Source organism: Triturus cristatus, chromosome 7 (genome assembly GCF_964204655.1).
Source record: "Triturus cristatus chromosome 7, aTriCri1.1, whole genome shotgun sequence".
Taxonomy (NCBI): domain Eukaryota; kingdom Metazoa; phylum Chordata; class Amphibia; order Caudata; family Salamandridae; genus Triturus; species Triturus cristatus.
Window position 1 is genome coordinate 398,616,965 of NC_140590.1, and position 25,232 is coordinate 398,642,196.

The following is a 25,232-nucleotide window of genomic DNA, read 5'->3' on the forward strand; positions in this document are numbered from 1 at the left end:
TTTTATACAAAACCAATTGGTCTGAGGTTCAGTCTTTTCAGTGTGTGAAATCACTTGCTGATTGAGTGGCTACAACAAATGCTTAACACTGTCCTCTGATACTGCCTTCCTGCTCGCCCACACTACCACAAATAGAGAGTGAGGTGCTATCTAACTTTATCTCTGCCTACCTTTGGGGATCCACTGGACTCTGTGCACACTATACCTCACTTATATACAGAGCCAGCTTCCTACATCAACATATAATGAGAAAAATTCTACGTAAATCCTAGCCCTTTACTTAAACAATCCACAAATTGTAAAATAATTAATCGTATCCACAAGTGAGTTTCAAAAGAACACCAAATCTACAGCATAACATCTGCAGATCCCTTTTTGAAGATGACAGGACCAAAAAAACAACCGTCCTGGACAAACCAAAAAGTTTTTTTCACGTCATAATTGCTAGATTTGTAAATTAGCAAAGAACAAAACACAAAATAAATCATTAATAAACATAAGACGAAAGAATTGTTTAACGGTGAGAGTACTTGCGTCATATATGCGATTATCTGTGTCTGCGAAAAACAGAGGATCCAGGAACATTACAGAATTAGCCAAAAGTTTGATACTTAATTCCCTCTGGTAGATCATTTTTAACCAAACATCAAAAGAAACAAACCTTTACAGGTTTGGAAAGGCCAAAAAAGAATTCCCGGGTATCTTGAATGAGACCCCTTGATGCTAAGGCTATCACCTGCCCGACACACTAAACCGAAGAAGGACTAACACCTTAGCCTCTCTTTTCAAAATGTTACCCGTATCTAAATTGCCGTATAATGAGTGAGGTGGACCGCAGTGACTTAAAGCATAAAACTCGCAACTCCGGTAATCGATTGTGACATTGTCTGTTTAATGTAGTCGTACGCCCATACTGAACGTTTTTCTGTTCCAATTTATCAGGTGGTGAATTATGTAGACACTGCCTCATTCCTTTTTTACCCTAATGTAAATATTTACCTCACAGGAGCACAAGGCTTGCTACTCCAGCAAGCGGCTTTGACTGTGTCTGTAAGAATGGAACCACCAACACTTACGGAAGGTTTTTATTGTGCTTTGTGTTTAACATAGTAGATGCTGACCAAAGCCTTGTCTAGTTTAATACATACATTTGCCCATGAGGAGCTCGGCTGATAAGACTGAACCCAAAACCCTGACTCTGTTTTGATAATGAGCATGATTTATGAGCAGGTTACGACTGTTTATAGTTTTCAACGACTTTTACGATGGCCACATTTCTTATAAATGTTTCAGTCCTTGCGTCATTCTGACTTCATTGCCACAACGTATATCCATATTGAACATTGTGTCCACCTAATTTTTGACCTTGCGCAAGCTCTTGTTCCTGAACTGTGCTTGAGCAGTAAACAGTTGTGCAGATTCCGGTTTATGAATATGGTACGAATTACCTGTCAAGGTACCTTGATTACTAGTAGAATACATAGGCCGAATCTGTGGACTCAGGTACAACAGTATCAAGGGTTCCATTTTGTAAATACGGATATCGTTTTTTTTTTTGCCAGCCACCTCTTTCCGCCTTGGGATTTTATATATTTCTTTCAGAATCCCTATTATGGATCATTCTTTACAGTGATGGAAGAAATATAGATTAATTTGGAACATTCTGTTCTGGGTTACACACAGGTAACGTAGACTAGTTCAGTCTCTACCAGTGCTTTTAGAGCTTTCTATCATTGATGTGACTTCTTCATTAAGAAGGCCTGCACTGTTATATATCTCCCAATGTGTTCTTCAATCCTCTATTATACTTATAATCACAGGGGTTCTTTCTTCTTGTCTTCTTTATAAAAGAAAATTCAAAGCGCTTGTACTTCTTTTCAATTCACCACAAAATCATGTGAAACGGTGCCAACGTAAAATGGGTCCCATTCACCTAAAGAATTTGATATATAGGTTTTTAGAATTACTCTTATAGATGGATATATTGCTCTTATTTGTATTTTTAGCCTTGAAAAAGCCTTAGGCTTGCATGCCGGAAAATGTTTAAACATGTGAGACTTATTTTCACTTGGGGCCTGATTGTTACGGTCCAACCAACATCCAGCTTAGCGGTCTGACCACCGCTTTACGATGCGGTTGGTCCGACTGCAGCGGTCGGAAAGACCGACCAACTCTTCTGACAGTCTCAAGGAGCCCGTTGGGGAGTGGGTCGGATCAAAATCACTATAATGGAGTCGATGCCTGCGCAGGCATCGCTGTAGGGATTATGATGTCCTTTTTCGACACGGTCTGACCGCCATGGAAAGGAACTTTGAGGTGCCCTAGCAGGGGCCCTGTCCCCTGTGGGCCTCAGCTATGTTGCCCTGGGCGTACCTGTGGTGCCACCACAAATATCCGTGTGCCAGGCACAACATGGTGCCTAGCACACGGTTTATGGATGTTAAAAAATGCTCCTTACTATTGCGGCTTGTGCAGCGGCTCTTTTCCTCGGCCGCTGCTCCAGCTACAATGATAAAAAGCATTTTACAACCATCTCCACAGCGGTCGCATTGTATTTGGGCTGTCGGGACCACTGATTCCCTGTCGGACGGTCCCATGCCCAAAACGATGGCGGTCTGACTCTCGTCCGACTGCCATGGTAATAAGGCACTTAATCTCAAATCCAACCCAAAGAAGGATAAATGAGTGAACAATTAAGAACTTGATTTAAGAAAGGTGTTAAACGGAATTCATTGGTTTTTATTCAAAATCCTGTACGGGATTGAGATAGTCAGAAGGAACTCCGTAACATTTATTGGAGGTTACACTCAATATGTTTAGAGATTACCCTTGCAAATGCTGGCAATGTCCAATAATGAATCGTTCTTTATTTGCTTGCATAGTTTTATTGTGTATATAGGAAGCTGGCTCTGTGTATACTATTCCACAGTAAGGTATAGTGTGCAGAGTCAGTGGCTCCCCAAAGGCTTACAGAGGTAAAAGTAGACAATACCTTACTCTCTATTTGTGGTAGTGTGGGTGAGCAGTAAGGCTTTATCAGAGGGTAGTGTTACACATTTATTTTCACACTCGGGCAACAAATGATGTTGCACACTCAAAGACTGAACTCAGACCAATTGTTTGTCTAAAAAACTATTTCTTGGTTGTATTTCATTTTAGAGCCAAACAGAACTTAGTACAGGCAAGTGAAATAGTATGTTCAAGGCATATGAGCTGCAGAATTCATGCTTTTGCATAGATCGCGATCTGGTGTTGGGCTCGTATTATTGCAGTTTGTTGTTGTCTCGGAAGAAGTCTTTGTAGTCACGAGATAGGTGACTCCTTCCTTGGACGATAGTGCGCATGGGCATCGACTCCATCCTCAGATTGCTTTTTCCGCCATCTGGTTCGGATGTAACTTCGGCCCTGGTTCGGTACCGTGTTTCCAAACCTTTTTGACGCACAAACCATCACAACTAGACAGTATTGTTTTAGTTTGCGTGCCCTTCGACGAGCTAACTCAAAAATACTCGATTCCGGTCGTCGACGCGGGCTGCTGGGCTTATCAACGCCATTCGGGCCTACGGCTAATGGAAAAGACTTCATTTAAAAAATTCCCCCAGTGTGGAGCTATATTTCCACACAGCGACCACCACAAGGTCTGCAACCTTTGTTTCTCACCAGAACACGAAGAAAAAGATGGCCAAGCCTGCGCCTCCTTTCGATCCAAAAAGACTCCGTGATCGCCGGGCTCGACGACACGGTATGGTGCACCGGTGCCAGAAGACATCTTCGATGAAGGCCCCTGATGTTCCAGAGGAAGAGGATTCGTAGGAGCTTGACATCTTATCCGAAGATGATGACTACGACTCCAATGACCACATCACTCCAGGTCAACAAGTGAGTACAACTGCGACTGCCCATACCCACCCAAGAAAAAGACGACTCCGGTCAAAACTTCACCTGAAGGCCTTAGTCGCGACCGAAAAAACTTCAGAAACCCTACCTCCAGGCCCGGCTCCGAAGACAAAGGAAAAGCCTTCTGGCGGTTCGGGACCAAGCAAGCCGCATATCGGTGCCCAAAAAACAGTTGGTACCGAAATCGGGAATACAGCTTACTCCCATTACCTCCAAAAAGGCCTCGGCATCGAGCTCTTCGGAATCGAAAGACCAAAAGGCCTCGGATCCAAACAAACCTCGAAAACCTTTGGATCTGAAAAAGATTACCGACTCGACATCGAACCCGAAGGAGCAAATAAAACCTTCTAAGGCTCCAGAGCAGAAATCAAAACCACGTTCACGTTCGGAACTGAAAAAATCGGCACCGAAAGGAGACGCCAACCAGGAAGAACTGTTTCAACCAGATCCTATCTATCCGAAACAAGACATTGCATGTGGATACTGAAACAGGCCATATTGTCAGTCTCCCAGCAAAGAAGAGGAAATTAGACACCTCATACTCTCCTGAGGTGCCTGTGAAGAAAAGAGACTTTGCAACTTCACCCCTACAAAACTCTTCTCCTGTTCTTCCGACTAATCCTTTGTCTCCTGCAAAGTCTCCCATACACTCTCCTAGACTCTCTCCACACTCAGCACCACCACAGGATGATGATGACCTAGGGGATGGGGGTGGACATAATGACCCTGGAGAAGACCCTGGTGATAACACTGCTATACCACAGGACACATGGGCAGATTACAATGATCCTGCAGATCCTCCTGATCCAGAGGCATACCCAACACGGCCATCTCCCACAGATGACAACATAGGGTTTAGACAGCTTATTGATTGGACTGCTCAATATCGTGGCGTACAAATGCATTCAGACCCCATGGAGGAAGACTTCCTGGTAGATACTTTTGCCCAGTCACAAAGGACAATACAAACACTGCCCATGCTCAAAGGTGTCATTAAACACGCACCAGACATCTTCAAAGACCCTGTCAGGACCAGAATTCTCAACCTCGCATTGATAAAAAATATAAACCTGCCCCCAATGATCCCACGTACATTAAGGGACAACTCCCTCTAGATTCTTTGGTAGTGTCCAGTGCAAGGAAACGTGCCAATTCTCAAACTTCCGGTGATGCTCCACTGCCAGAGAGTCTAAACTATAGACGCTTCGGGCAAACGAGTTGCCTCCCAAGCTGCTAATCACTGGAGGATAGCTAATGCACAAGCACTGCTTGCCAGGTATGATCGGGCTCACTAGATGAGCTTTAGGACCTAATTCAGCATTTGCCTGACTAATACAAGGCCAAAGCCCATGATCTGGTCCAGGCGGGCAAGTTAATTACAAATGCATCCATTAAATGTGCCCTCGATGCAGCAGACACCGCATCTAGATCTGTCAACACCAGTGTCTTACTACGCAGACATGCATGGTTGCGCATTTCTGGTTTTAAACAAGAAGTGCAAACTACTATCTTGAATCAGCCGTTCGACTAAGAACACCTGTTTGGCCCAGCTGTAGACAAAGCTTTAGAAAAAATGAAAAAAGACTCTGACCCTGCAAAATCTATGGGAGCATTACACTCTCGATCAACAATTTCTACAAACAGTCAGCTCACTTTCACATGATCACTCAAGGATGCCTACTTCCATATTCCTATACACCCTGCTCACAGGAAATATCTATGGGTTTGCAGCGTGAATCTTTCTGAATTCACTATGCTGTGCATTATTCCGCAGTCTCGTGGTTGGGTCCGGAATCGTAGTCTTTCTTTTGTCTTTTTTTTTGGTAGCCCAGGTGGGCGTCGACGTCCCACCATTTGGTGCACTTCTCGTGACGTCGTCCTGCTTCCTGGGGAAGTCCCACCTCGGGGCACTATCTTCAGATTCATTTTTCCGCCGTTGGGTCTGGATCGTCACCGTGAAGCTCTAGAGTTTTTTGCGAAGAAAAGAAGAAAAAGCACGAGTTTCATCGAAGAAGAAGTTGAGGAAGACTACAGAAAGGAAGACCAACAAGCCGGGACGACGAAGAAGGAGGAGAACCTCGAGATCTTCGATGTCCAACGGAGAATGCGCACTCAGGGACACTGAGCGCAGGAATGGACAAGACACCTTTTAAATTCTGCCGTAACTGCCACCATAAATACGCGCAGAAGGACCAACATCCGGTCTGCAACCTTTGCCTGCCAGTTGACCACGAGAGCAAGGACTGCAACGCCTGTTCGGCCTTCACACCGAAGACGCTCTGGGTGAGAGAGAGACAGAGGAGAGCCAACTACAACATGGAGGGCAAGGGAAAGGCCCTGTCACTGTACGAACTGGGCCTCTCCACCGACTATGAAGACAACGTCGCAGAGGGACCTGATGACTTCACGGCCGCAGAGACCGATAAGAAAACGTCTGACAAGGTAGGAGAGACGTCGAGCACTAAACCCTCGACAGGGCCCCGAAAAACAGAGTCAGACTCTCGAAAAACAGAGTCAAAGTCCACAAAAGGAACACCGGTGCCGAACATTTCGACGACCGCGAGTGGATCCAAGGACGAAAGGCCCGGCGGATCCTTCGAGGAGGACTCCCAGGTGCCGAAGACCGCCAAAAAGCAAAGGTCGTCAAAGCAAGGCCAAGAAAGTGGGCGTTCGACTTCGAAAGATAAGGTCGCGTCGACGCAGGCTCTGTCGAAAAGGCCAGCGCTCGATGCCGAACACGCCTCCGAAATGGAGAAGAAAAAGAGGAGGCTCGAGGCAGAAATAGAGAGCATCCTTCAAAGGAAAAGGGAGTTCGACGAGAAGATGAAAAAATTCACTATTCCAACGAAACCTCCGTCGATCATCGTAGAAGTCGGGGAACAGGAGGGTTTCGACGCAGAAGAACTGTCGAAGGCTCCCGGAGAGGAAGAAGAGGACCTTTACTATGAGGGAGAAGAATATGAGGAACAACAATCGAACTACGGCTCGGCGCCGTCGACGACAAAGGAAATGGAGTGGCAGGACCTCGACGCCGAAAATCCAGAAGAGCCTGTGGAGACTTACCCTTCGAGGCCTTCGCCGCCAGATGACATTGGGGCTTACAATATGGTAGTCAAAAGCGCGGCTGCAGCTTTTGGTGTTAAGCTGGAGGAAGAAAAGCCGAAAGCAGACTTTTTACTGGAGACACTGCTCCCCATCCAAACTAGGAGCCAGTTCCTCCCCATGCTCCAGAGTGTCATGAACCAGGGGAAGGAGGCGTTCAAGGACCCAGCAACATGCAGGTCCATCACACCTAGGACGGACAAAAAATATAAACACTCCTCCCAGGACCCTCCATACATCAAAGGATCCGTCACAGCAGATTGCATCTACTGCCAGAAAAAGGGCAAATGTCCCAGCAACCTCTGGACCACCTCCACACAAGGAAAGCAGGAGGATGGACTTGACTGGGAGAAAAATTGAGAGAAACGCGGCAATGCACTGGCGCATGGTGAACTCCAATGCCCTACTGAACAGGCACCGATACCCACATTGGGACGAAATGGGGGAACTAATCAAGCACCTCCCCGAGCAATACCAACAAAGAGCTGCGCATCTAGTGGAGGAAGGAACGAATATAGCAAACTCTTGCCTTAAAACGGCGTTGGATGGAGCAGAAACATCAAGCAGGCTGATGGCAATAGGAATAACAGAAACAAGGCAAGCCTGGCTCAGGATTTCGGGCTTCAAGCAAGAAGTCCAGAACAACATCCTGAACACCCCTTTCAACGGAGAAACGCTGTTTGGGGCACCAGTGGATGAAAAACTCACCCAGCTCAAAAAGGAGAACGAAACATCAAGGTTCATGGGGGCCCTGCAATTCGGAGGGATGAGAAGAGGTACCCCGACACGGAGACCTTACGGAAGGGGAGGAAACCAGCGGGAACGTCACCCCAAACATCCCAGCAGGGCGATCAATGCGACAATCACGGGCAGCAGGGCCAGCAGAAACAAAACTGGCAGTACCAGCCTCGGGGCCAGTCCTTTCGAAGTAGGGGGAACAGACGAGACCAAAGACGAAGAGGGGGAGACCAACCCTCCTCGAAGTGACTTCACACGGGAAAGAGTGCTCACCCACAAGATCCCTCCGAGGGTAGAGCACAAAAGATCCAAGACGAGAGGGTTACACAGACCAAACGCCAACGAGCATGCAACACCAGTAGGTGGCAGACTGAGACATTTCCTTCAGGAATGGCAAAACATAACAACAGACAAATGGATACTCAACATCACCAAACAGAAAACCAAAGAGGAGGGAACACTCAGGACAGGAGCTAGTGCAACTCGTAGAAGAAGCACAAGAGCTACTCCTAAAGGATGCCATAGAGCCAGTACCATTCAAAGAAAGGAACAAGGGAGTGTACTCAAACTACTTCCTGGTACCAAAGGTGGACGGAACACTTAGGACCCATCCTGGATCTACGGTTCCTAAACAAGTACGTAAGGACGCAGAAATTCAAAATGACATCCCTACAAGAGGTACTCCCGCAAATGAGAGACGAAGACTTCATGTCCACCATGGATCTCAAAGATGCCTACCTGCACATCCCAATGAAGAGGCAGCACAAAAATCTGTTAAGGTTCACCATCGACAAGGAACACTACCAATTCACAACCTTGGCATACGGGCTAAAGTCCGCACCAAGGGTTTTCACAAAATGCCTGGTGGCAGTGGCAGCGTACTTGCGGAGGGAAGGGATTCATGTGTACCCTTATCTCGACAACTGGCTAATAAAGGCAAGTTCACGCGAAAGATGCGAGGAACACGCACAGCGGGTCACGAGGTCACTAACGAAGCTGGGATTCTCAATACACTGGGGGAAATCCTCAATGGAACCAGAACAGGTGAAGATCTTCCTGGGGGCACAGATCAACACCTTACAGAAAACAGTGATGCCCAGCGACAAGAGAACACTGACCCTGCTGAAGGAGACGCACCTCTACCAGAAGGGGCAAGCTCTGACAGTGAGAACAGCGAGCAAATTCATGGGGATGATGGCGTCATGCATTCTCCTAGTTCCCAATGTACGCCTACACATGAGGCCTTTGCAGGAATGGCTGCAACAGCAATGGTCACAAGCAAGCGGAAGTTGGGAGGATCTAGTGGTTGTAACGCACGCTGTGCAAGAAGAGATAGCATGGTGGAACAGGGAGAAGATAACTATAGAGAAGCCCTTGACACCACCAAGCCCAAAGGTGACCATCACCACAGACGCATCCCAGATAAGATGGGGAGCACATATGGACAAGCTCAGAGTGAGGGGTCTGTGGACTCCAGCAGATGCGGTCAGACACATCAACTACCTGGAATTGAAGACCGTATTCCTAGCCCTGAAAGCCTTCCAGATAAAACTGTACAGCCAGAAGGTGTTGATACAAACAGACAATACAACAACGATGTTCTACATCAACAAGCAGGGAGGAACACAATCATTCCCCCTATCCAACCTGGCGCAGGAGATTTGGAGATGGGCCATCACACTCAAAATAGACCTGCTGGCCATTCACCTACCAGGGAAGGACAATGTGGAAGCAGACTGGCTCAGCAGGCAGACTTCAGCATCCCACGAGTGGGAGCTCAATGGACAGGTAACGCAAAGGCTATTCAGAAGGTGGGGTACACCCACAATAGACCTGTTTGCAACACTCCAGAATGCAAAATGCCAAAACTTCGCATCCAGACAACCAGAAAAACAATCCAAGGGGAATGCCCTATGGATAAGCTGGTCAAAAACATTTGCCTACGCTTTTCCACCAATACCACTGATACACAGGGTACTCAACAAGTGCAGGACCAGCAACATGACGCTGATCCTAGTGGCACCACAGTGGGCAAAACAGACCTGGTACTCACAAATAGTGGAGAGGGCACAGGGACCACCACACAAGTTCACCAAAAGAAAGGACTTACTCTCCATGCAGGACGGAGAGGTTCTACACCCAGAGCCAGAGAGCCTCGGCCTAGCGGCATGGCTCCTGAAGACATAGAGTTTGCACACCTTAAGCTACCTCAAAGCACTATGTGAGTGCTCCGGGAGGCAAGGAGACCGACGACACGAAAATGCTATGGGTAAAAATGGAAGAGGTACACACATTGGTGCAGGAAAAATAAACTGCAAAATAAGTTGACAAAGGAATCGACGGTGCTGAGATACCTCACGCACCTACTAAAGGCTAAACTATGTTCATCCTCACTAAGGGTACACCTCGCAGCGATTGTTGCCTACACACGAGGTGAGACGGGTAAAAGTTTCTTTGCATCAAGAGTTGTAAAGAGGTTCCTGGAGGGGGCAAAAAGGATAGCGCCACCAAAGAGGATGCCGCCGCCGGCGTGGCACCTCAACTTAGTCCTAACGGAACTCATGAAGGCGCCCTTTGAGCCCATCCACAAGGCCTCCCTTCAAATGCTAACAATGAAGACAGCCTTTCTGGTGGCAATAACCTCACTGCGCAGAGTAAGCGAGCTGCAAGCGCTAACGCTGCAAGAGCCTTACATCCAGATACACAAGGACCGAGTCGTAATGAGAACTGACCCACACTTCATGCCGAAGGTGGTGTCGGCATTCCATATGAACCAGACAATACAAATACCAAGCTTCTTTCAGAACCCTACCACATGCGCAGAAAGGGCACTGCACACTCTAGACGCTAGAAGGGCGGTGATGCACTACATCGATAAAACCAAGGAGCACAGGAAAACTAAGCAGTTTTTGTGTCCTTCACAACCAGCTTCCTGGGTAGACCAGTAACGAAAGGCACCATCGCGCGATGGATCGCGCTAACAATACAATTCTGCCACAAACAGGCAGGGCAAGAACTATCGGAAGGGGCACGGGCCCACTCCACAAGGAAGAAAGGAGCAACAATTGCCTTTCTGGCAAACACACCCATTCAAGACATATGCCAAGCGGCAACATGGGCTTCGGTGCACACGTTCTCGAAGCACTACTGCGTGGATGTACAAATGAACAAGGAAGCACAAGTAGGACAGAAGGTGCTTCAACATGTATTCAACGACCAATGCTCATCTTCCACCCAGCCGCCACAAAGATGACAAACCGCTACAAAATCGATGCACAGCATAGTGAATCCAGAAAGATTCACGGTGCAAAACGAACAGTTTCTTACCTGTCGGTGTAGTTTTGCAGCTTGAAGATCTTTCTGGATTCACTAGCGAACCCACCCACCTCCGCCAGAAAGATGAGGCTGGAGACGAGGGGGGGAAAGACAGAGAATGGAGAACAAAAAGAGACTTGAAAAGAAATGTGAGAGAGGATATGATTCAGAAGAAATACTGAAAATTGCCTAGGGTTAAAAAAAAAAAAAAAAAAAAAGAATCCGAAGATGGCGCCCCGAGGTGGGACTTCCTCAGGAAGCAGGACGACGTCATGAGAAGTGCACCAAATGGTGGGACGTCGACGCCCACCTGGGCTACAAAAAAAAAAAGAGACAAAAGAAAGACTACGATTCCGGACCCAACCACCAGACCGCGGAATAATGCACAGCATAGTGAATCCAGAAAGATCTTCAAGCTGCAAAACTACACCGACCGGTAAGAAGCTATTCGTTTACAGTGGACAGCCAACACTATCAGTTCAAGGTTCTCCCATTCGGAGTAACCATAGCACCCAGGGTCTTCCCAAAGTGTCTTGTGGTATTAGCCGCACACTTGCGGAGACAACACATTCATGTGTTTCCATACCTGGACGACTGGCTGATAAAAGCCAAGTCACACGGCCAGTGTGTTCACCGCGCTTACCAAACAATTCAGCTGCTCCATGACTTGGGGTTCAGAATAAACCTCACCAAGTCACATCTCTAGCCCTCCTACCTACATCAGTATCTAGGGGCCACAATAGACACTTCCAAAGCTCTTGCATACCCCAATCCAGACAGGATAGCCAGTATGAAGACCCTTATCACAAAATTCCAACCCCAACACTCCCTACCAGCTCGAGTGTTTATGCAGCTCATAGGAATGATGGCCTCTTGCATTTTCATAGTACCTCATGCAAGACTTCAGATGCGCCCTTTACAGGATTGCTTAGCACGTCAGTTGTACCAGGCTCAAGGTCAGCTTTCAGATCTGTTGTTGGAGGACAACCGCACACATCGCTCTTTGCAGTGGCGGAACACACAAAACCTTTCCAGAGGGTGACCGTTCCTAGACCCAGTTCCAAAGATAGTGCGACGCATCACTCACCGGCTGGGGAGCCCATCTCCTAAACCACACAATTCAGGGCAGGTGGACCACTCAACAAAAAATGCTCCACATCAATCACCGGCAATTTTTCTAGCATTAAAATCATTTCAACTACATCTCATCAACAAGACTGTCCTTGTCCGCACGGACAATATGACAGCAATGTATTATATACAGAAACAAGGAGGAACTCATTCTTTGCAACTTTATCAACTAGCGCAAAGCATATGGAGATGGGCCATTCCGCAAAACATATATCTTCTGGCAGAACATCTCCCAGGAGTACACAATCAAATTGCGAATCTGCCAAATCGTCAGACACAGCAGATACACAAATGGGAACTTCATCCTCAAGTTCTTCAACCATTTTTCTAAATGTGGGGCCACCCACACATAGATCTGTTTGCCACATACGCAAATGCAAAATGCCCAACCTTCGCCGCCAGGTTTCCACTTCCGTTGTCCAAGGGCAATGCAATATGGATGAACTGGTCCGGCGAATTTGCGTACGCTTTTCCGCCACTCCCACTCATTCTGCTAGTAGTACGCAAGCTCAAACAGTCTATTAAGATGATCCTAGTTGCTCCAACATGGACCCGGCAACCATGGTCCACAACACTCCTGGGACTCTCAGTAGTACCACACCAAAAACTACGGCTCTCCCTAAAGCTGCTTACGCAGAACCATGGAGAGATACAACATCCAGATCCAACTCAACTGAATCTAGCAATCTGGCTCCTAAAGTCCTAGAGTTCGGTTACCTCAACCTCCCACCGGACTGTATGAACATGATAAAGAAGCCAGACGCCCTACTACTAGAGCTTGCTATGCAGCCAAATGGAAAAGATTTGTCATTTACTGCAATAACAACAAAATTGCCCCGCTAGATGCTTCAATTCAGAACATTATTTGCTATTTGCTGCATCTACAAAGATGTAATCTAGCATACACATTCATATGATTACATCTTGCTGCCCTTGCCACTTACCTGCAAAATAGACATTTGTCATTGTTTAGGGTACCCGCTATCAAAGCGTTCATGGAAGGTCTCAAAAGAATAATTCTTCCCACAATACCACCCTCTCCGGTGTGGAATTTAAACATTGTCCTTACTAGGCTCATGGGTCCTCCATTTGAACCTCTACACAAATGCGAACTGCAGTTCCTTACATGGAAAGTAGCTTTCCTTGTCGCAATCACCTCTTAGGATAGTAAGTGAGATCCAGGCTTTAACCATAGAAGAACCATTTCTTACAAATACATCGTAACAAGGTGGTTCTTAGAACAAATCCAAAATTCCTTCCCAAAGTGATTAAGATGAAAAGCAGAGATTAATCTGTAGAGTTATCTGTGTTTTTCCCAAACCCAGATTCAGTAGCAGAGAGAGCTCTTCACACACTTTGTTAAAAGAGCTATACTTTATTACATTGACAGAACTAAACCTTTTAGAAAGACAAACCAACTGTTTGTAGCTTTCTCTCCACCCCATAAAGGAAACCCCATCTCCAAAGTTGGAATTGCCAGGTGGATAGTCAAATGCATTCAAATATGCTACCAGAAGACAAAACGCACATTACCAATTCCCCCTAGAGCGCACTCAACACGCAAACTAGGGGCTTCCATGGCATTCTTAGGGAACATTCCCTTAGATGACATTTGTAAGGCAGCAACATGGTCTACGCCACACACCTTTACCAAACACTATTGTGTAGACGTGCAGGCAAAACAACAGGCTTCTGTAGGCCAGGTTGTTCTTAAAACACTTTTTCAGACCACTGCAACGGATATAACTGACCACCGCTAAGGGAGACCACTGCTATACAGTCTATGCAAAAGTATGAATTCTGCAGCTCATATGCCTGGAATGGAAAATGCTACTTACCAGTATGCATCTGTTCTTTGCATGTAGAGCTGCAGAATATCATACGCTCACCCGCCTCCACGGAACCTCTATCTTACTTAGATACACCACATGGACATCTTTTCTGTTTCATACAAACTCCATAATTTCCCATCATGGCGAAAAACAATCTGAGGATGGAGTCGATGCCCATGCGCACTATCATCCAAGGGAGGAGTCGCCTATCTCGTGACTACAAAGACTTCCTCCAAGACAACAGCAAACTGCAATCATCCGAGCCCAACACCAGATGGCGATCTATGTAAAAGTATAATATTCTGCAGCTCTACATGCCAAGAACAGATGCATACTGGTAAGTAGCATTTTCCTTTTCAAGAATACTGCAGTTGAATGCAGTTAACCTTGTTACTGGTAGGTCAAACGTTCAGAAGCAGATTAAATTACTATGCAGTTACTTTGTGATTACTTTGCTTAGATTACTTTTCAGATTACTTTTTCTACTCCGTGTGTATGCCTAAATACCACACTGGGAGATTTTCTAGACGGAGGTAAGTAATTCAATGTGTTATCAAAACACCCTTGTTTAGATTTTCATACAATTTTCAACTCCACACAGAACTTTTTCCACAGATAAATAGTTAATGCAGTCCTATGGGAGAAAAATTAGGTTATCAGTTTGCAGGTAAGTAGTCGGTCGTGGGAGTGGAGTTTCTGGGGTTAGAACCAGGTTTCCCCCAGGGTCAAGGATTCACTCAAAGAGCACCCTCAGCTCAATAGGGTGGGTGAATGCAGAGTGCTGAGTCCCAGTGTTATCCAGTGGGGGATAGGGAGCCTCTGGTTGGTGGCTGTTCACGGGCACGCCACATGGATGTGGGAGCAAAGCTCCTAGAGTTTAGCTTAGGGCAAAAGGGGATCCGAGTTAGCGCACAAGGGGCACCCCCAGCGGCAGAAGGACGGCTGGGTGCACGGTGCTAGATTGGCATTGGGTGTCCTGTTGGTTTCAGGGGAGATTCTCCAGTCACAACAATCTTAGCAGGCTGGGGCACGAAGATCTCATGGAGGCGACCACTGGTTGGAGAGGTAAATTGGGAGACTGCGGGTTGCCTGGACACAGTCAGTAGGGCCACCCAAGGCCGTGGGAGTCTGGTGCAGGGGTGTTTTGAGGCATCTGGTTTTCCTTCCCGACTCCTGTCGTCGTCTGGCTGGATCCTCTGGAGGCTTGAGGCAGGTCAGGGATCACAGGTCAGGATCGCTGAGGCGACCTCGTCGTGGTGTTGAGTCCACTCGAACTCAGGCCATGGGCATCTGGTGCAGACTCATTGATTTGGCCAGAGACTGTGTTTGTTGGTGAGCAAATCTGTTGCTCACAAGAGACGAGGTCTTTTTAGTGAAGGCAGGGCAGGTCCTCTGGGGGGCTGCTGACTGCTGGACACTCTGGGTTTTTGCTGGAGCACGTAGAGGTCCGGACAGACCGGTAGGGCTGGGGCCAAGTCAGTTTGTGTCCTCTTTCTTTCAGCACGGCTCTTCGGTACTTCTTCTCTTCTTCTTGCTTGTCTGAGGAAGCACTGTTCAGGGTTGCCCCTATATATTAAATTTAGGGGCGCTGTAGGTGATTACAGGTCGAGACCAATGGGTCCCTTCCTTGAGGTGGGTACATCCCCTATTATGCCACTCTACATTGGGAGGGGGGCATAAGCTTCACTCTGGTTGGATGCGTCCCCCCATCTTCAAGATGGCGGGTACTGAGAGTTGTGCCTCGCCTCCCCCACTTGAGGGGTGGGGTTGCCAAGGGTGGAAATACATCTCCTCCTGTCTTAGTTTTCACGCTGATTCTCCCTCCCAAAGTCTGAGTCGGAATCGGTGGGGGCCAGTTGTTGGGAACAGCAAATGGCTGGGTCAGCTCACAAAGGCGACAAGCTTTAGAAGCCTCCCCTTCGTGGACCTTGCCCATCCTGGGGATGGAGTCTGGGTACCTCTGCCCAGGATGTGCTTTGTTTCAGGACCCCGAGAGTGGGAGTCTCTCGACCCATGGGTCCAGAAACATGTCTGGGGGTCGCAGCTGGCGAGCAGCCAGTCAGCCAGGACACTAGTTAGGTCGTTTTTTAGGCGGCATCTCTAAGATGCCCCCTGAGTGCATTTGGCATTAAATTTCACACTGGTGTCAGTGTGAGTTTAATGTGCTAATAAGTTTGATATCAAACTTCCCAGATTTCAGTAAAGCCATTACTGTGCTGTGGAGTTCGTAATGGCAAACCCCCTGACCATATACTCTTTTATGACTTTACTGCCATTACGATGTCTAAGAATGGACTTTGGCACTGTAGGGGTACAGTGCTCATGCACCTGTACACTAACCAGTGGTATAGTGCACCCAGCTTCGAGGGGTGGCTTTCCTATGCCATGGCAGTGGATTGTAGGCATGGGAGTTTCCAGAGGAAGCACTTCGACGTCACAGAAGGAAACCAAATGGTGGTATGTCGAAGCCCACAGACAGAAAAAAAAGACAAATACAACAATTTCGGAACCAACCACTAGATGGCGGAATAATGCACAGCATGTAAATCCAGAAAATTCTTCAAGCTGCAAAACTACATCGACAGGTAAGAAACTATACGATATGTGCCATGTCGACGCTTCACTTTGCTCCACACCAAAACACATAGCGTGCAATTTGGGTGGTTGTGTGTATGTGCGTGTGTTGAGGTACAGGGCTTCTAGGGGTGGCACAATATGTGCTGCAGTCCTTAGAGACCTTCCCTAGTCACAGTGCCCTTGGTACCCATGGTACCTTTCACAAAGGACTTGCACGTGGCCAGAGAGTTGCCAATTGGGTTTGCAACAGTACAATTTTAGGTAAAGAACATGGTACCTGGTTGGCAGGAACCCGGGGCATACTTGGTCAAAGAGCATCAACATCAAGCGAAATGTTCGGGGGAACCATGGAAAAAGCGGCACTTTTCTACAGTATATAAAGATAACTTGTATTGATATGTAAATTTGTGGTGTATTGCTGTTACGATAGCCACACCAATTTCAGGTTTTGGCTCCATCTTTTATCCAAGACAGGATACCGTTGAGGTATCATTTGCTAGTTTTGCACTAGTTTACTTACTATAGACATGCTTTACTTCCTCTCCCATCCCACACTATATTATAACCAAATATCCCATAACACCCTGACTTTAATTTTTGGAAACAGCAGTTTGTCTGCTTTTGTGAACACATTCCTACCAAGACAAACGCAAAAGGCTTCGTCTACGAGGCAAGGTGTTTGAAACTCAGATAGCGCTCGATTCAGCTAGTAACATTCTATAACCTAAATGTCCAGTTATTGCTTTATGTTTTAATGCCAAAGGGATTTTATTCACGGGTAAGTAGACAGAGAAGCTAAACATATGATACAGATAAAAAAACAGAAAGCTTTCACCTTCTTGAGGCCATTTGTGGCACATTTCCAAAACATTGGCCTGGTGACCAATTTTATCCTATCTGACTGTGAAAGCATCATCTCAGGGAACTTCCAGATACTCAGGATTCTAGTACTCTGTATGTGTTTTTCTCCCGCTAGGATACAGCCCCAAATCTAGTATCGGACAAAGCCCTACGAATGTTCATGTTACCTGCAGAGCCCACAACCCCACAGGAACTGGGGTCAAGCAGGTTTACTCAGGCAAGGGGGGTACCTCCAGCACAATGTGCTTGTCTCCTCCTCTCCACCAGGTACAACATGTTTTTGGAGTGGTGAAATGGATTGTATTTCCTTTGTTGAGATAATCAGCCTACCCAAAACAATTTTCGTAATTTTGTACACCATAAGTACCCCATCATGTCATCTGTAAACCACACACACACACACACACACACTCCCTTTTGACATGCCCCACGCATTTTGATCGCAGGGTTCCCCAATTAAGGGCTGGATGGACCTATAATTTGGGAGAGCACGTTGGCTGTTTCGAAGTGAGAGCCCACAGTTTGCAGCATTCAGCAGTCACTAAATAGATGCTCCATCTGGGCAGAACTCTGACGCCTTCGTGATGTGGAAAATGCAGGCTGGTCTGTTGAGTAGAGCTGCTTATCGACTAATTATACATGATGCTCATTGTTGTCAGGGATTTACAAGTATGGATTTGCAAATGATGCACTACGCATTTGAACACGGAGGCTACTTTGGCAACGATACACTTGGTATGCATCTATTTTAAGTGTAGTATTATGCTGCCCGGCACAGATTTAAATGAGTCCTCTTTTTAATCTTCCAACAGACTGGTGAGAGAATTCCACTAGTGAAGGAGGAACATGATGTGCGGACCTCTGTAGATGCTTCAACTAGCGTTTCGGATCACTGGATACAGCAGGTATTGAGACAATTAAAAGATCCTCCTGGATCAATCATGGAATTGTTCAAAAGCCGTAGGGTTAGTTCCTGCTGCTTCTGTCAAAGGATGTGTCCTGTTTACTTCCACACACCTCAGGCGGAGGTTTTTTACTCCTTGCAGTAGAATGCATCCTCTGAAATTTCCAATCCAATATTTATGTTGGTTAGATGTATGATCAAGGCTAATGAATGAGAAGGGCGGAGGAGATGGTGGTGTGTGGGTAGTTTGCGCAGGTCATGGCACTAACATTTAAGGTGTATGCAGAAGTTTTCTCTCTTGGGATGCTTGTAGCTGAAGACTGGTAGGACAATTGCAAGCTGCTAGAAAAAGGTGTCTGCTCGGTGCACCAATTTATGTCTGGAATGTGTTCTCTGTGTTTTACTATTCCGTATGAGGTAACGTTTCAAAATGTTCTTGCTATGGTTGTTTACCACGTCATACAGGGTCTCTGCATGCTCCACTGTGTTCAAGAGTTAGTTAGGTCAGGCTGACTTGGTAGCAGTTAGGCATGTTATGAAAATACGCAGAGAGGGCCTTAGCTACACACACAGAGCTTTTTTTTTTTGCATCTCATGCTAATGGATAATTGTTGTATCACTTCTCCTGTCAGGGCCTATTTTACATCTGAAAAGGGCACTCAGTCATGGCACTTGTCACATTGATGGGATACTCGTCACAAACTCTCTTGAGGTCTGGCCCACGCCTTTGGGGCCCTCATTAAATCCCCTACTCTTGTCTCACCACCTACTTAATCTACCCCATTTGTGGTTTGTGCCTGTGGGAGCAGGGAACATCTTTCCGATATGCTCCAAGTTTTTGGAGAGCTGTTCCTTCAGAACCTTTTTTGAAGGCATCTCTCTTCTCACAATCTTAAAAGGTGCTTCACATTCATGGTTTCCGAATTTGATTGGCTACTGCCAAAAAAGACTCCCTCTTGTGGTTCTTTACAAAGTAGCACTAAGCAATACATACCATACACATATGAAGGCAAAAGTCTCATCACTGCCAAGTCATGTTTTGTCATCCTTCTGGCATGTCGTCATGGTGATATCAGTAAATTGCTTCCCTCGCCGCACAGCTCCGCCTTGTAACTGTTGCTCTCTGACCCTTTCAGCACCCTAGTTCGAGGCCCTCCTCCACCCACCTGCGCCTCATTCCTGGTGGTCCAGTGGTGAGCAACTCTGCTCTGCTGCTTCTCTCTGCCCTCTGTTTTTCTGCATTCTACCTTTTTGCTCCTCGGCTCTTTTTTTTTCTTTTTTTCACTAGTTCGTATGTCTCCTTTTTTTGCGCCTTTTTTCACTTTCTGTGCCGTTGTCACTACTCATCCCCCGTGGCCCTCACCCCTCCAGTGCAGTTTTCCTGCTTCCCGCCTCCCAGCTGTCCAGCCCTCCCCAAACACTACTTAGTGGCGACTGCTGCGTGCAGCGGGCATGCCGCTGGTGCACCAAAGGCAAGCCCATCTGCGCCCATCTGTGCTTAGACCGTGCCCTGCGCTGCAGACCCTGATCCTTTGACCATCCACCGCTACAACTCCAGCACCTTCCCTGCACTCCACTCCGGATGGTCTACTGCCTGTCACCTCGCATCACCGAAGAGCACCCAAGGTTCGTTCACCTCCCGCAACTGTGCCTTCTCCTGCCTCTGCACACCGGACCCACTGACCGCATGACCCTCAAGAACTGTACCGATCATTTCAGATGTATCCTACTCAACACCCGCTCCCTCAAAAACACGCTGTTTAGATCTGGGACCTGCTCAACTCCATCTATCCCACGTTGCCTTCACAGGAACCTGGATGAGCCCCATCTCAGCCCCAGACATTGCAATCTCCGCAAGGACCGCGTCAACCATCTGGAAGGAGACATCTACATAGTAACACCCGCCGTCTCACAACCAGCTCTGACTACCACTCACCCGTCATGGAAGACCTCCACATCCAGACCAGCCCAAACGCCATCCTCCGTGGCATCCTCGTCTACAGACCTCCAGGACCCCACCCCTCTTCAATGAAGCCATAGCCGACTTCATCGCTCACCGTGCTCTCGCCTCAATGGATTATATCCTCCTTGGCGACCTCAATTTCTTCCTGGACTACCTCGACGACCACAACACCTCATCCCTGCTGGAGAACCTTGCCACCATCATAGCCAAACAACTGGTCACATCGCCAACCCACTCAACAGGACACACGCTCAACCCCATCTTCTCCGCAAGCAACGACATCTGTCAGCCACTCCTCCGAGCCACAATGGACCAACCATCACTGCATCCACTTCTCCTTCACAAAACCCGCCATACGCCACCATGCCCACCGCGATCCTTGCAGAAGCTGGAACAAGGTCACCGAGGACAAGTTCAGCACCTCCCTCAGGAAAACTCCCCCACTGACATCCACAGACGCCAACACCTCAGCACGCAAGCTCCACCGTTGGATCTCAGACTGCACCAACACACTGGCTCCCCTCAGGAAACCCTCAGGCAAGCAGCCCGCCAAGAAAGCCAGCTGATTTCCCCTCACTCCAGGCACACCTGCAGACGGTACGAGAAAAGATGGAGTAGTGGAAAGATCGTGGCAGACCACACAGCCTTAAAAACCGCACACCACCACCTCATCAGAGCAGCAAAGAAAGCAGCCATTCGGGAACGAATCAACGCCAGCACACACAACAGCAAAGAACTCTTAGCCATGGCCAAATCATTTGTCAAACCCAGCACAGAGACAGCAGACATTCCACCCCTCTCAAGACCTCTGTGACAACCTAGTCACCTTCTTCCACTGCAAGATCAAGGAGATCTACAACAGCTTTGCAACCAAAGACTCACCCACCCCACCAGCAACCACCGTGCTCAATGACTCCAGACCCCATCAGACCATGCCCAACTGGACCACCCTCACCTCTGACGACACCCTCAGGAACATGAAAAGCATCCATTCCGGAGCCCCTTCACCACATCTTCAACAGAGCTCACTCCTCTATTGTACCCTAAATCTGCTGCACCATCAACTGTTCCGTTGAGTCGGCCAAGTTCACTGAAGAAACCCTCTGCCAACCCGACGGACCTCAAGAACTACAAACCCATCTTTCTGCTCCACTTCCTGCCAAAGTCATTGAGAAAGCCATCAACGCCCAACTCTGAGTTCATTGACATGAACCACATCCTGGACCTTTCTCAGTCGGGCTTCAGAAGCAACCATGCACCAAGACAGCTTTCCTCACGGCTGCAGACGACATCCGCACCCTCATTTACCAAGGCAAAAGTGCTGCCCTCATCCTCCTGGACCTCTCAGCCACCTTAGACAGTCTCACACCACACCCTCTGCGCAAGACTCCACGACGCCAGTATCAGTGACAAAGCCTTAGAATGGATCCACTCCTTCCTCACCAGCCGAACAAAGATAACGAGAATCGGACTTCCACCTTTCAACTGGCAGAGATCAGCTGCAGAGTGCCTCAGGGATCCTTCCCGAGCCTCACCCTCTTCAACATCTACATGGTGTAAGAAACTGGCTCTATATATATTACACCAAAATGAGGTATAGTGTGTATAGAGTCCAAGTGTCCCCAAAGGTAGGCAGAGGTTAAAGTTAGATAGAACCTTACTCTCTAATAGTTGTAGCTTGGTCGAGCAGTAAGGCAGTATCAGAGGACAGTGTTAAGCATTCGATGTACCCACTCAGTCATCAAATGAATTCACACACTCAAGAACTGGACTCTAGGCCAATTGTTTTTGTATAAAGAAATGTACTGTTTTATTTTTAGAAAAAAGCAAGCCTGGCAACGGTAAGCATTAAATACTTTACAGTAATAAGTTGCTGAATGTAGAACAGTTTGAAAATGCAATAAAACGTTTACTTTGTTTGATTTACAGGGGAGCAGTAGTATGCAGCACTTAGCAAAAGCAGTACATTGAAATGAATAGGCTTTACCAGTAAATTACAGGTAAGTTACTTTTTACGTTACTTTTCTAACTCGGTGCTGGTTACCTAGATTCAGCACTGGGACATTTCCTGCAAACAGGTAAGTAAATATGTTTTGGTTATTCGTGTGATTTTTAAAAATATTTTTAGATTTCTAAACTCCACACTTGGAAACTTTTTGTAAGAAAATTGTCAATGTTTTCCTATGGAGGAATAATAGGTTATCGGTTCACAGGTAAGTTATCGACTGTGGGAGTTAAGGTTCTGGGGTTATACTCAGGGTCAGTGATGCTCTGTTGTTACACCCTCAGAAGCACTAGGGCGGCCGGGTGCAGAGTGCTGAGGCCCAATGTTATCCAATGGGGGATAGGGGGTGTTGGACTTGGCCCTTCTGGCAGGTTCACCCCTGAACTTTTTGCTTTTTATTGGTGACTTGGTGTGGTGATTTTTGGTTTCTGCGCACTTTCCCTGTGTCCCAGGGTAAAGTGCGTGCGCGCTCTGAGTGTATGGTGAGATAGGCCTGCCCTCCCATAGGAATGCATGGGGAATGTATGTGTCCCTAGTAGTTCCTGATGCGTGGGGTGTGCAGGCCCGAGTTTGGTATGTGCGGACTCGTGGGAGTGAATGCTGCGCGATGATGTGTGCGGCGTGCATGTACCTAGTGTGGAAGTGCCACTTCTAGAAGTGGGCACTTCTGTGTGCAGTGTGTCTGTCGCGTGATTGGCTGGTCATGTCATGTGACGGGCTAGGGATTCCCCAGAGTCAGGATGAGTCACCCAGTGGTGAATGGGGAGATCAGCAGCTAGATGGGTGGGAGGAGTACACCTGGGTCCTGAATAGGACAGGGTTTTCCACACACAATGCTGGCCCCGCCCCCTGCGGTGCGACTGACGACCCTAGCCCTGCCAATGAATAGAGTGAGGGGCTGAGCACATCAAGGGTGCTCCCCAACCAGCTGCGACTGGTTTTCCCCTAAACCCTGAACCCAGAACAAAGGGATTTGGTGTATAAAAAGGGGCTGTGTCCCCTTACAAAATGTTCTCGTTCTGTACCTGAATCTGCCAGGGGCGTGCTGCTGCTGGGGCCCAGGGGAAGGTTTGCCTCCCTGGGCCCTGCCCAGCCCCTGGATGCCTAATGGACTGTGTGGGACCGTTTGCTTCTGTTTCCTGGATCTCTCAAGGACTTTCTACTGGTCCTGAACATAGCGCCTGGAGAGCGCTTTTATTTCCCCAGAGAAAGGCGCTGGGGGCGGTGCAGCATCACGCTGCGATGGAGAAGGAATCCCCAGACTAGGGATTCCCCCATGACGTGTGCCTGGCGGGAGCCCACCCCGCTTATTTTGTTGCTTTAGTGCGCAGGTGCCCACCCTGCGTCTTCGTCTCATGTTCTACATACTACGGGTGTCCACCCCGCTGCTGCAGTTATTGTCACGCTCGAGGGAGCCTACCCCTCATTCGAAGCGAGGAAATCGCCGCCGCTGCCAACCGCGGCCGCCCGGAAGTCAGGCAAGACTGCCTGTGACGGGGGCGGGGCCAGCGGCTGGAGCGGAAGCAGCGCGAGAGTTGCGGGCCCGGGTGAAATCGGAGAACAGCGCGAGGCTCCCATCTGCAAGGGAAGCCCCGCGCCGCCGGAGAAGTGCTGCCGCCTGCAAGAAGTGGAGTCCCCTGCGCCGGAGCCCGGTGAGTAAGGGCTGGGCAGGGGACAGGGCGGCACAGTGCTCGCGCTCCCCCAAGGGAGCAGGCTTGGTGTTGGTGTGAGGCACCGAGTCAGAGCGGCCCCGTGTGTGCAGCGGGCCGCTCCAACGACCTGGGCATCATTATGCCTAGAGCCCCAGAGGGGGCCAGTTTTGCCAGTGGCGCCGCCAAAGCGGGCCATTAGTTCGTGGCGCCTGTTATCTCTAGAGCCAGAGAGGCTCCCACATGGGCATGTTGTGTTTAGGCGCCCCCCCCCCGCCCCCCTGAGGGCACGATTGTTTCTCGAGTCTGTAAGGCTCCAATGTTGCGGGGCACAGGTGGTTCCGAGCGCGAGTGCGCTCCCTCGCTTTGGGGGCATATTTGTTTTAGAGCCCCACAGGCTCCAACGAAGGGGGCATTATTGTTCCAGAGCCCTGAGGCTCCAACGAAGGGGGACTTGGGGACATGTTATTTCCGAGCCTAGGTGGCTCCAACGTTGTGGATAATGATTCAGGGGCTAGTGAGAGCCCATGCCTCCTATTTGCCTTCCCCAGCTGCGCAGCACTTAGTGCCAGCTGCAGCGTTTAGGCCCTGCCCTGTCCCCAGCTGCCCAGCAAGTAGTGGGCAGCTGCTACGTTTAGGTTCTGGCGCAACCTGGACTCTGATGTGATTTGGGTGCTAGGAAATGTACTGTATATAGCATGTCTTGCGCACCCTGTGTCTTATACCTCTAAATGTGGTCTTTTCTGCCTAGGAGGTTGTTTTACCTGCGTAGGTTGATGGTAGGGAGAATGTACTTCCCTGTGAGATGTGCGCCCCTAGTATAGTTATACTTAGGTGGTTAGGTCTAATGCGTTAGACCAATGAGAATTGCATAATGTGATTTATGCCCCTGTGATAGATGCAGGATAGGTTTTATACCTGATGCTAGTGTGATGACGCTGAGGTCATTAGTGCGCCAGTAGAGACTGGTTGTGCTCTACAGTTACTTTGTGTTATGTTCTACGTTTACTATTGGTGATTTGTGCTATGTTCTAAGTGCTAATTCCTGACAGTGGTCCATGTGGCCCTGTCCCCTGTAGATATAATCCCTTGTAAATTCTGCCCGTGCCTGTTGGCACATTGTAGAGTGTGTGTTTTTATCTAATGTGTTGTGTATAATACAAAGGCTATTTTTATAGAATACCTTGTGTGGAGTTTCCTTTGTGGTGGGCCTTGGGTGTTGTTGCTGGGTGCGCGCGCAAACGCTTTACACATCGCC

At 48.1% G+C, this 25,232-nt stretch overlaps 1 protein-coding gene across 3 annotated transcripts in view; it reads left to right on the forward strand.

The window, feature by feature from the left end:
- LOC146809783 (uncharacterized) overlaps positions 1-25,232 on the forward strand; it is a 728,115-nt gene that overhangs the window by 188,653 nt on the left and 514,230 nt on the right. For all 3 annotated transcript variants that reach the window (XM_085616628.1, XM_085616630.1, XM_085616629.1), the window contains exon 11: positions 18,266-18,358. In XM_085616628.1, coding sequence (XP_085472754.1) covers positions 18,266-18,358 — 93 coding nt within the window. The remainder of the gene's footprint in view (positions 1-18,265; positions 18,359-25,232) is intronic.